The 12,718-nt window shown below is 37.0% G+C and overlaps 1 protein-coding gene across 2 annotated transcripts in view; it reads left to right on the top strand.

Annotated features, from left to right (window-relative positions):
* LOC131154891 (phosphatidylinositol 3,4,5-trisphosphate 3-phosphatase and protein-tyrosine-phosphatase PTEN2A) overlaps positions 1–12,718 on the top strand; it is a 36,351-nt gene that overhangs the window by 9,681 nt on the left and 13,952 nt on the right. For both annotated transcript variants that reach the window (XM_058107701.1, XM_058107700.1), the window contains exons 3-6: positions 1,791–1,967; positions 2,108–2,194; positions 2,313–2,377; positions 2,459–2,535. In XM_058107701.1, coding sequence (XP_057963684.1) covers positions 1,791–1,967; positions 2,108–2,194; positions 2,313–2,377; positions 2,459–2,535 — 406 coding nt within the window. The remainder of the gene's footprint in view (positions 1–1,790; positions 1,968–2,107; positions 2,195–2,312; positions 2,378–2,458; positions 2,536–12,718) is intronic.

Raw genomic sequence — 12,718 nt, forward strand, 5'->3', positions numbered from 1 at the left:
TTATTGTCATTGATGATGATATGGCTGACATTAAAGGAGTGAAATTGTATTTGAATAAACAACTTCGAATGAAGGATTTGGGTGCTCTTAGATATGTTTTTGGCATTGTGGTTGTCAGGTGTGAAAAAGGTCTTAGTTTATCTCAGTGGAAGTATGTTTTGGATTTATTGATAGAAACAGGCATGCTTGGAGCAAAACCTGCTGATACTCCTATGAATCCTCATCTAAAACTTTGAGTTGATGGTGGGAAGGATTTGGATGATGAACATCAGATGGAGGGTTGGCAAGCTTATTTATTTTACAATGACTCATTTGATATTTCCTTTGCTGTTGGGGTACTGGGTCGATTTATGGAAAACCAAAATAAGTGTTTTGGGAGGCTGTATTGTAGAATACTCCAATACTTGGAGGGTGCTCCTGGTACAGGGCTTATCTATAAATCACTCTGGCATCTAGATATTGGTGGTTACTTCGATGCAGATTGGGTTAATAACGACATAAGGTCAATTACTGGTTATTGTACTTTTGTTGGAGGAAGCCTGCTTGGTGAAGCAAGAAATTGACACCTATTGCCCAATCTAGTGCTGAAGCAGCATATAGAGCCATGTCTCATATTACTTGTGAAATGGTGTGGCTTCAACTGCTTATGCAAGAACTTGGCTTTGCTATTAGCAAGCCTTTGTATAAGTTTTGCTACAATCAAGCTGCCCTGTATGTTGCCAGTTATCCTATGTTTCATGAAAGGGCCAAACACATTAAGTTTGATTGCCACTTTGTCAGACATGCTGTGTTGTGCAAAATTGTAAATACCCCCTTTGTTGATTCTTGTTGCCTGTTGGGTGACACATTCACCAGATCTTTGTTTTAAAGGAATGTTCCAACAGTTGTTTTCCTGGCTGGGTATGGGTGATTTTATGTTCTAGCGTGAGGGAGAGTGTTGGTAGTAATCCTATGTCTCATGAAAGGGTCAAACATATTGAGGTAGATGTCACTTTGTAAGATATGCTGTGATGTGAAAAATTGTCTACACCTCCTTCGTTAATTTCTGGCCAGTTGAGTGATACATTCACTAAGGCTTTGTTTAGAGAAATGTTTCAATAGTTCTGTTCCAAGCTGGGTATAAGTGATTTATATGCTCCAGCTTGAGGAAGAGTGTTGAAGAATGTGTATGATTTTAGGGGCACGTTTTGGATTTTGTAATATCTTGCTCTGGAGACCTTTTTTGTCATTTTTTTTGTGCCCTATGGTTGTAGCAAAATATAAAATCTGGAACATTCAGCAGCTCTCTCTACTGATTGATTCCATATTCTTTCATCAACTTATTTTTTCTTTTTCAGTTTACATGTGTTAATTTTAGCTTACTGTGTCGATTTTGGTTTTATTACAATAATTATAATCTTGAGAAGTTTTCCTAGGTCCTCTAAAGTTTGTGTTCATGTTTAATTTTATCATTTATGAAGTACCAATGGATGACTAATTTCTGTTCAATATGGATGGTGCTAAAATTTTTTTATTCTTGGCTTGCACTCAGAGAAGCAGTTGTTAATCAGACATTGTCTTGCAGCAATTTTTTTCTACTGAAATATGTATCTAAGTTATATATTGCATTTGAAACAAAAGCATGAAAATTAACATCGTTGCTAGAGGACTGGTACAATCTAAATATATACATGACTTGACTTCACCAAGGACACTGTCTTTTTTTTTTTTTAATAGCTGTGGAATATTTTATGTTAAAATCAGTGTGGATAATTGTAATTATTATAATATAATACATTTTTTTTCCCCAGCTGGCTAGTTTCCCATTCGATGATCATAATTGCCCTCCCATTCAACTCATAATATCATTCTGTCAAAGTGCATACTCATGGTTGAAGGAGGATATTGAAAATGTTGTGGTTGTGCACTGCAAGGCTGGAATGGCTAGGACAGGATTGATGATTTCTAGCCTCCTCCTCTTTCTGAAAGTGAGTTTTTTCTTTCTTTCTTCTTTTTTCTTTCTCTCTCTCTCTCTCTCTCTCTCTCTCCACCTTTTTTTTGGGGCGCCATCAAGATTGTGGGGCGACAAGTTTAATGGAAGAATGTAAATGCTGCCATGTCACTGCAGTTCTTCCCTACGGCCGAGGAGTCTATTGATTACTACAACCAGAAAAGATGTGTTGATGGAAAAGGGCTTGTTCTGCCAAGTCAGATTGTTAGTCTGTTTTTGCCATGAACTTTTGATATTTGAATTCATATCCATGAACTTATGTTTCAGCTAGGCCTTTTTTGCCTCATTTGATAAACATGCTTTCCCCTTCTGTTTTTGCTAGAGGTATGTCAAATATTTTGAGCGCACCTTAACATACTTCAATGGAGAAAGCCAGCCTGGCCGTAGGTAAGCAGTAAGCTTCTGTATGGTGAAACATCTTTCATATTTTGGATTTTGCAAAGTTATCGACGTTAAAATTTTTCCCAGGTGCATGCTTAGGGGATTCCGGCTTCATAGGTGTCCCTATTGGATTAGACCCTCTATCACTATCTCTGATCATAATGGTATGTGCTGCATTTATATATTGTAACAATTCTCATTCCTAGATTCGGTGTATTCTTTTTTCCAAATAGTTTGCATGGACATTTTCATGTCTGGATTGCCCAAGTGGCTGCTTTGAGTTCTTTAGTTATGTTCTTTTACAGTGTCATGGTTTTGTCTTATTATATTCATGGTGAAAATTTGGGGTAGGAACTGGGATGTAGGATCAAAGAGGGAGAGAAGGATAAAAAAAAGAAAGAGAAGGAAGGAGATAGAAGGGGTAAACACATGATTATCAGATTTCAAATTCATTAAAAAAATATATCTTTAGATGATTTCAACACTCTAATTTATAGGAAAGACTAGAATAAAAGAATAGAAGTAAATTACAAATCTGCTAACGACACCTTTATTTACGAAAAAACCCTGCATACGCGTAACCCTATCTAATAATTAAACTCAAAGTACTTGAGTTTTGGACCCAAGAAGCCTTTGAATCTGTTATTTGAAATTGGCATCAAAATCATAGTTATCTGGGTCATTGCCCCCTCTGGAACTTGCTACCTGGATCACACTTTCGTATTTGTGGGTCATCCCAAAGTGTTGGGGATTAGGATCCAAGTAGCCAAAAGTGGCAACCCAGATTTATTAACCATTTTCAAATAATAATCATATGAAAATATTTATAAATTTTAAAGCAAATAGTAAGAAAAATTTCTAACATTTGTTGAAGTTTGACTTCAAGATTTGCTTGAACCTTGAATGATAGAACCATAGAACAGAGAGATGCTGGATGTGAAATCACTGCCACAAATGACAAAGCTGCCCCGATAAAGCCTGCAATGGTGAGAGAAGAGGGCTCATTAAAAAATCATTACATTAATTACATTAAAAGAAATAATTAATTTATTAAATAATTGTTGTTCACAGAGGGAGGGAGGAGTGACTGATGATTATGTTTTTTAAGTTTTTTATGCTGGCTTTTTAAAGAGTCCAGCAACTTTATTCCCTTAGTAGTGTTATAAAAAAAATGAATACATTAATTTACATCAAAAGAAATAATTTATTTATTAATTCATCGTTTTTGCTCAGAGAGAGAGAGAGAGAGAGAGAGAGAGCTTTAACCCCCCCTTTTACATACAAACAAGTTTTTGACATTCATGCCTAGAAAAACTGTAAATTTGTAATACTTTACGTTACTTGAGTATAAATCATAATTACATATTTAATTTTTTTATATTGACTTATTTAAAAAAATTCAACAACTTTATTCTCTTAGTAGTATTAGTAAAAAATTAACACATCAATTTACATTAAAAGGAATAGTAAATTTATTAATTAATTGTTGTTGTTCATTTATAATTTATATAATTTAATAGAATCAGAACAGTAATCATGTGTTTTTTTTTTTTTCCCTTTGTATTCTATATTCCATATTGAGTAAATAATTCAAAATGTACCTGATCCAACATAGCCTACTGTCTAATCAACACAACTAAGTGGTTCAAGTGTACTGCAACTCGAAATGGCATGAGTGCATACATCTTAGGTAGTGTGCCCTATTACTACCCGTACAATGACTTGAAATGCGCTGAATTTAAGGTCACTATGGTCCAAACTGGTTCAAACTGATCCATCTCATAACATGCTTTCCATCCAACATCAATTTTCTCTTGCTGAAAAGAACTTTACTCTGGTGAGTTAGGGAAACCACCAGGAAGTCCATTACCATGGATGAAATCCTCTTGTTTCATAAGAAAGGAAATGGCAGCACAATTTAATAGAAGATATCAAGATGGCATTAATTTATGCCTCTTCTTGTCTATGGAAAAGACATTTTTGTTTTCATATGCCTCATGCCTACCCCTCCTATCAAACAACCCTTAACTCCTCAAAAGAATGTGGCAGATATAGAGAGGAAGGATATTGCACTGCATTGGTTTCAAAATTGAACCAATCTGAAGTTAAGCTAGCAAAGATCATGGACCTTCAAGTTGATATTATTCACCCAACCAATACTATGTGGATCAGATTTGGCTTGACCTTAAACTCAGAGCTTCTTCAGAATTGTACAAGTATCAGGATCAATAACCAAAGTACAAAGCTACTTGTGAGAGATCACCTGAGTTAGAAAATTGTTGGTTCTTGTCCAATTTCTATTTCCTTAAACCTTGTGAAAAGAGGATAGGTCGAAGTACTGAACAATCTCCCATGTTGCCTTTTTCATCTAAGTAACTAAGGTCTTCTTCCCCAGCTTTAATTACTTGGGTCATCATCATCTTCTTTCTTGACAATTGCTTTTACATGGTTAGGTCATTGTGTAGCTTGATTCCCGAACTCTAATCCTTGCAATTAATTACTTGGTAGACCTTAAAAGTTGTTCAGAGTGCTTTGGAGTTTGTAGTTCTCCAAGAGGTAGTAGTCTAACCAATGTTTTAAGAGATGCTCAATTGAGGCTCGCCTCAAGGCAAGGCTTGCCTAAAACACCTTGAGGCCAAATTGAAAATACCATGTCTCAAAAAGGTTAATGTATATTACCTGTTGAGGCTTATGCATCTATACAAGAAGGCATTCATTTTGTGCCTTTTTATTATAGGATTTCGCATTTGGATGCATGATTCTCAAGTTAGATTTGGCTAGAAAACTTTATAATTTTTATAAAACAGGAATGTTGTAATGTGAGTTGATTTCTAAAACTCTCAAAACCCAACATTTCCAAAATAATTGAGTTGCATCTTAGATCGTGAAAATAATTAGAACTTTGTTGTGTTGTAGCTATCTTTTGTCATGATATTAGTAATGAACTCAAGATACCAATTTCTGAATGGCCGAAAAGTAGTTTACAAATTAGATTTGATTTTTTTTTTACATTTTATTTGTAATAATTTTCTTAATTTTTTAAAAATATATTTAATTTATTTACATGTTTTTATCTAAAAAAAAATTTTCTCAAAAAGCTTAGGCCTCGCCTCTTAGTGGTCAAACGTCTCGCTTACTCCTTCACCTTTTAAGACATTGGCCTAAACTCCTGTATCAAACTGCCAAACTTTTGTCCCCCAACTCCACTGGCAGTCTTCTCAAATTGAAGGTTCAAGTATGCCTATGGAGGATTTTGTTGCATATTCTCCTCTAACTAAGTAGCAATAGCTGATTAGCTGGTTTCAACCTTTGTTTTGCAAATCAATCATCATACAGAACCTACTAGTGTCATCTGCTACTGTCTTGTCACCCTGCTTTAAATAAAAAAGTTGTAGATAAACATGCTATTGGTAGTTGGGAAGTCCAAACTATTCCTGTATGGCCCGCTTCATCTGTCCCCTTGTTCTGATCTTACCCATATCTTCTCCTTCTGAGGATCTCTGGCTGTTTGAGTCATCAAATTGAGTAGTTCCCTTCAATTTGTATTTGAGCTAAAATATAAATCAGACTTCATTCATGGCATCCTAACAAAAATAGTTCTCCAAAGAAAGACACTGATCTTCACATTCATCAGGAGGACCATGGCCATTAAAGTATGAAACTTCCATTTTAATTCCCTATTGAAATGATCATTTCAATATTCATGCAACTCAAAAGCATGGGAATAACAACCTATTTGGTAGGAGAATTAAGTGGCCTCGCACCCAAAGCTGCAACTTTAGTTGTTAGCCTATTCAAAGTACTAGTATTGATTTCCTAAGCATTTTCCATGTTTTGTACCCAACCCAACAACAATTCTGCCTTTGCTGAGAATTCAACATTAGTCACTATGTTGCTGTTTATTTATTTATTTTAAATACCGTGGACACATTTTTTCCCCCTTTTTTGCCCCTATTTTATCTATTTTTTTCCCCAGAAAAGGAATAGAAATTCATAGATGTTGAATAAAATAAGGGAAATCTATGTTAACCTGGCTTGGCCCAGGTAGACTGGCTTGCTTCAGATGGGGCAGCCAGTTCACGGCTCTGTTGAGATAGACCATGACATGAAGCAAATCAGGTTCAGCCTGACTATGTTATTGAGGTTTGAACTGTTTTGCTTTTGATTCTTGTGATCGAAAAAGGGAAAACCATGATTTCTAATGGTGATGGTCAAGTGGCTTTGACTGAATGATTCACTGCTCCCAGGTGTAGATTGGCTTAAAGGTGAGTTAGATCAAGGATTTGGCGCGGCTGAAACAACAACTTGAACAGACGATGATGGTTTGTCAATGGTGGTTGGCATAAACAATAGATCGGCAGTGCAAATCCAGATTCCAGATCCAGCAATGACCAATCCACCTGGTGGGACACGATAGTTGTTTCCAGTGGTGGAATCTAGAGGATAGTGATGAAGGCACAATGATCTGACTTGACAATTGTGGCAGATGATGGTTTCAGAGATGGTACTAACAAGGATCTGTTGATGACAGGAAAGAGGTGAATGCATGTGACAGTGGTATGAATTGGCAGTGATGTAGCATTGAGCGGCTGCGATGGTGACGTACTGACTTTTGAAGATGATGAACAGTTTTTTTTTTTTGTTGGAATCTGTAACAGGTAATGGAAGATTCATGGATGGAGTGGAGATTTGAGAGCGATGAATCAGATTTGATGGATGGAGAAAATCAAAGAAGGAAGTGGGGATCAAAGAGGCTTGTAGAAAGGTTTCCTGTTGGGGGGGAAAATGGCTGCTGGACAGTAAAAGAAAAGAGAGGTATAACTAGACAGAGGAAAAATGGAGGTTTATAAGCTGAGGAAAGGAGATTGTGATTGGGCTCTAGTACCCAAAGAGCATCAAAGAGAGAGAGAGGGAGAGAGAGAGAGAGAGAGGATACATAGGGGAAACACATGTAACTTTAAGATTTCAAAAATTTTAGCACTCTAATTTATTGTATTGACTAAAATAAATGAAATTAAAATAACCCTCAAAGACACATTTATTTACAAACCTACCCACATACACACAAGCCTAATTAATAATTAAATTAAACATTTTTTGGTTTGGGACCCAAATCCTGTCTCTATTCTTTCAAATCAGCCTCCAAGTTGGGTCAAAATGATCCATTTAATAACCTGCATCCCGTCCTACATCAAACTGTAAATTTGTTGTTTCATTACACAGTGAGATATTGTAACTTTATGATATGGTTCATAAATACAGCCTACATTTGACAGTAAATTGGTATTTTCACTAAGCTAGCAAATTTTGATTCAAATGGATCTGTTTAGGTGACTGCGCTAAGAATTGAATCTTGCATACAAAAAAGCTGGTGCACCATTTTTTTAGGTTGCAAAAGAGATATATTAAGGAAGAGAATAGAGATGTGGTCCTCATAGCGGGAAAAACAAAAGAAAAATAAAAAAAGAAATAATAACTAAAAAAAAATAATTACCAAAAACCTAATTAAGAAAATTCCTCTTTTAAGACCTTCCCCTTGTAATTGATAGAGCTCTATAATCTTGGTGGTTCCTGCTTACATTTAAGTCGCTTTTCTTTTAGTCCCATCCTATCGAACTTTATTCTTTCCAGGATCAGCAAGCCACAAACCCATATCATCCAGAAGGCACCAATTTTTGCACGCTGAGCTCCTCCACAGGAGTCGGTAAGAACCCATCCCTAACTGATTAGTCTCAGCCAAGTCTAGACCCAATGCCCCCTCCTCAAGGGTAGATACATCCTCCAATCCTTCAAGCAGAGAACCTGGCATATGAAACATCCCCAAGTGTGTCAAAAGAGTTGGAAGCATAATCCAATTTTCCGTGTATCTCATCCAACACTAGACCTGTATCATATGTAAAATCACTGTGATACTCACTGTTCTCTTCTGAGATATAACCCCACCTTTTTCCTTCTGAAATTTTGAGATTCCACAACATAATTTTCCAGCATCATCTATTTAATTCCTCCTACTTGTTTGAGTTCATATAATTGTTAACAAGAAAAATTTTCTTGTGTTTCCTCTCCTTATTGAATGATGCTTATACGACTTCATATCCACGACCTTTTTACGTTCTTTTCCATCTTAACTTTCCCCCAGAAATACCCACCACCTCTGGGTGCAAATCATTCCAAACTTTCTTCTTTCCAGCCCCCATTTGATTGGAGCTCCTGCTCAACTCGATAGTTTCCCCCAATTACCTTTTGAATTTTGACTGACAATCTCTTATTAATCCATCACTCCTAGACAAACAACCCTGCTCCTTACATTTATCTCCTAGGCTTTGGATATTGCAATGTGAAGACATTTGGGCTTCTTTGCTGCTTGAAGCACCATATATATAATATCTTTGATCCTTATTATTTGAAAGCAAATCAGCTCCATGGGCTATTATGAATACATATTGGGTTCCGTCATCAATGTTCAGGTTAGGGGCCCGCTTAATAGAGTGGCTCAGCTGTGAAGAAAAAGATCCCATATTTCTTTTCGAAGAAAGTTGAGATTCAACCCATTATTACCTTGAATGTGGGGAAGTTCAAGTGATTGGTCCAATTTGGATAATGAAGAAACTCCTCCTTTCTTGAGTAATTGGCCCAAATCCGATACGATCAACAAACATACTGGTCCAATCTTATTGCTTCATCCTCTTGAAGAGAAACCCTAGCTGCCTTAACCAACCTTAATTGTAGGGATCATCATCATCTCCTTATGAGAATTCATGGCTTTTGGGAATGAATGCCTAGGTTTCTTTATTGCAACTCATTGCCAACACTGAGTATAGGGTTGACCTTTCCATGCGACCACATCCTGGCTCCATGACTGATCACTTCATTTACATCCTTTGTTTTGACAATTCTTCTTTGTTGCCACCACTTGACTCTATGATAGGTGAAGTTGCTTACTTCATATTTGTCACTATCATAAGGATAGAGATCCCCAACCAACTTGAAAAAGATTCACAAAGCTTCATCATCCATAAAGTTTTGAGCCACTAGGGACGAACATTGAAAATATTTTCTCTTTCCACCCAACCCTAACTTTAAGAGCTTCCCACCTTTGTTAAAAAAAAATTGATATAGTACCACACTGTACCCATTATTGAACTCTATGAAACCCCCTTCTCGACTAAGATTGACAATCTTTCAAAAAAACAATTGGCAACAACTTTAGGAAATCCCATCCGCCTACTATGAAATTGATTTTTTTTGAGAACGAACAGATAAGGACTCTCTCCACTTTAGGAATCTCATCCACCTCCAATCTTGATTGATTGTTTGGGCATCGCACTTCTCATCTTCAATGAAATCCATGGCATAGTCCCTTATTAGAGAATAGGGACTCTTTCACAAGAGAGAAAGAAATCTGGTGAAAGAGAGCATATCCGATAGCAAGAAAGAATCAAAATCTCTCACCATATGTTAGTTTATACAACTTGAGGGGAGGTGCCCCATTACTTTTTTGGATTATTTTTATGCTGCCAAAAGAAATAAGAAACCAAGCCTTAAAGTCCAACTAGATGGGGTTGGCTGCATGAATTCTTTTCCGCCAATTTACACGATCATGGGTTATTTTCTCCAACAATTTGAGGGCTATTAAATCCTTACTATCTCATTCCAATTTAGTTTAGGTCTATCCGTACCCCTTCTAGCGGTGCACTATTTGGCCTTCTCATAGTTATCTAATCGAGATTCTCGGCATGAATTGAAATTCCAATTTCATGAATTGTGAATCAAGAATCAAATGGGTACTTTGAAAAATCAATTCCAAATGACATACACATATGCACAACAAATAAAATAGCAGAACACATTGAAATTTCAAGAAATATGGATGTATCATTTTTAAAACTCCATTCATAAACTAATAATTACTTAGAGTAACTATTGTGAAAAACAAATTGCATAGTGGAATAAAACGATCTTACAACGCAACACTCAATGATGAAATATACAAAACAACAATGACGTAGATTATAATGAAAGTAATAAAACAATGACATGAAGAATTACGTGGCAATGCCTACATCCACGGGAGCAAATGACAGTGTTTTTCACTATCTTGTGTCCAAAGACATGAACACTACAGGGAAACTGTTGACGGTTACAAGGGAACCGTCGATGGTTTCTTCTTGAAAACATTAGCTGCTGTTTTCTTCCATGTTTTCTCATTGTACATGCATTTACTCAATATATGAGCCACATATCACAACAATATCCACCTTGGCGAACATACGTCCCTTAGGAGAAAAACCGAAAACATAACCTGTTGCTCCACCTGGGACAAAAATTCATATAGGTTGGGACCGCCTCCCGTCTAACAACTTGAGACAAAAACTAAGTCCAAGCAATGCTTGAACTTGTCTGTGGTAGCTTCGGCTTCTACCATAAACCCTGATTCAGTTGTAGATGTTACAACCAGAGACTACACCCTGGAATTCCAACAAGGCCTTCCCACAATAGTAAACATATACACATACACTGCTGTAAACCTTCTATCATCAAAGCCCCCTACATAGTTTGCATTCACAAATCTCACAACTAACGAATCACTTTGTTTCCTGCCGAAACACCTCATTGCACCAGCATAGAGGACCTTTGACATATCCTGAACATCAAGGTCCGTCCTAGGGTATCGAGCGGTAGACAATTTACATTGATTCGCCACAAAATCACCATGAGACAACCACAATCTCCCTGCAGCTATGTCCACACAGCCACCCTGAGATAATCCCAATCTCCCTGCTGTTCTGTCCTTACGAATCTCCAAACCAAGATTCTCCTTGGCCGTACCCAAAATTTTGATGTAAAAATCTTTTCTCAACAGAGTTTTCTATTAATTGGCTTCAGTCAAAGCCTTCTTAGAAAATAACATGTTATCCACAAACAACAGAAACATTAACCCCTTGCATCCTATCACCCTCTTCCATCCTGGAAGTTCCACTAAGTCCCACATCTGGTTCATAGACAATGACTTCATCTCCTCTACCATAGCACTTATTCATCTATTTTACCCTTTGTTGTGCACCACATCTTGAAAAATAGTAGGAACCTTACTGGTAGTAACAAATGCATAAAATTTTGGAACATCAAATTTATACCTGAGTGGTGGCCTGATAATGCATTTAGACCCGTTGTTTTACTGTTGGTCTCCCGAGTTATAACTCCCTGCATTATGAACAATGACATCTTTGCCCTGAGTTTGTAACTCCACCTGCATCACATGCTTATTGCTGCTGTAGTTTTTTGACATCTGTTTCTCTTCCTTCACCTGAGTACGCTGCACAATGAATTTTTCACCAAAAACCATGTCTTCAATGATTACCACCTTGTTTACCATTGGATCACCTAGCTTGAACCCACCTTTCTTATACCATAGAAAGATGTACCATCTGGACATTACACCAAACTTAGATCTCACCTCTCTAGAAATGTCCAAACACTTGCACTGGAGTGGTCTACCGCATAATCTGTCCAAACCTCTCCTGCAACTCTCCCATCTAGTGATACCCTTGGCGATCAGTTAAATGAAAAATGCGCCATACTCACTGATTTCACCAAGAAATTCCTTGCAAGCCCTGCATACAACCCGTCATGCTCACAAAACTCCTTGAACAAAACCAGTGTACTCAATACCAATGTCTGACTTGAGGATCTCTCGCCCAATCTAGTTTTCCACCTCAACCACAAGTTAAACCTGATAAACATCTCTGACTTGTGCCGCATAAAGTACACCGAAACCTTTCGTGATAAACTCATGAAATACATATGTCCAACCCGTGATGTTACCATCCCCAGTCCCCAAACATCTGAATAAATTTAGTTAAGAATACCCTTTGTCTTGTGTGTGGTTATTTTACACAAAACAATATCACATGACTTAGAATCTGCAGTTGCAGCTCCACCTTCAACTGTGGTACCCCGAAGTGCATAGATGTTTCCCGCTAAATTTTGTCCTTCATCACCATCAAGTCGCCTTCACACACCTTTATTATCCCACTTTCAAACTTGTAACTATACCCGTTACAATCTAAAGTGCCCCATGAAATTACATTCTTCCGTAGATTCGATACATGCCTTACATCACATAAAGTTCTCACAACACAATCATACATCTTAGTTCAGATATTTCCTAGTCCAATTATTTTGCATACAACATCATTTCCCATTATAACATAATCAGAATTAACTGACTTGTAAGTGTTGAACCAATTTTTATTTGGTGTCATGTGATAAGAACATCCTGAATCTAGGATCCAAGAATCTGTGAGGCATTTTGAGCCCGATGAAACATATAACATATCATCATCG

The sequence above is a fragment of the Malania oleifera genome, chromosome 5 (genome assembly GCF_029873635.1).
Source record: "Malania oleifera isolate guangnan ecotype guangnan chromosome 5, ASM2987363v1, whole genome shotgun sequence".
Classification (NCBI taxonomy): domain Eukaryota; kingdom Viridiplantae; phylum Streptophyta; class Magnoliopsida; order Santalales; family Ximeniaceae; genus Malania; species Malania oleifera.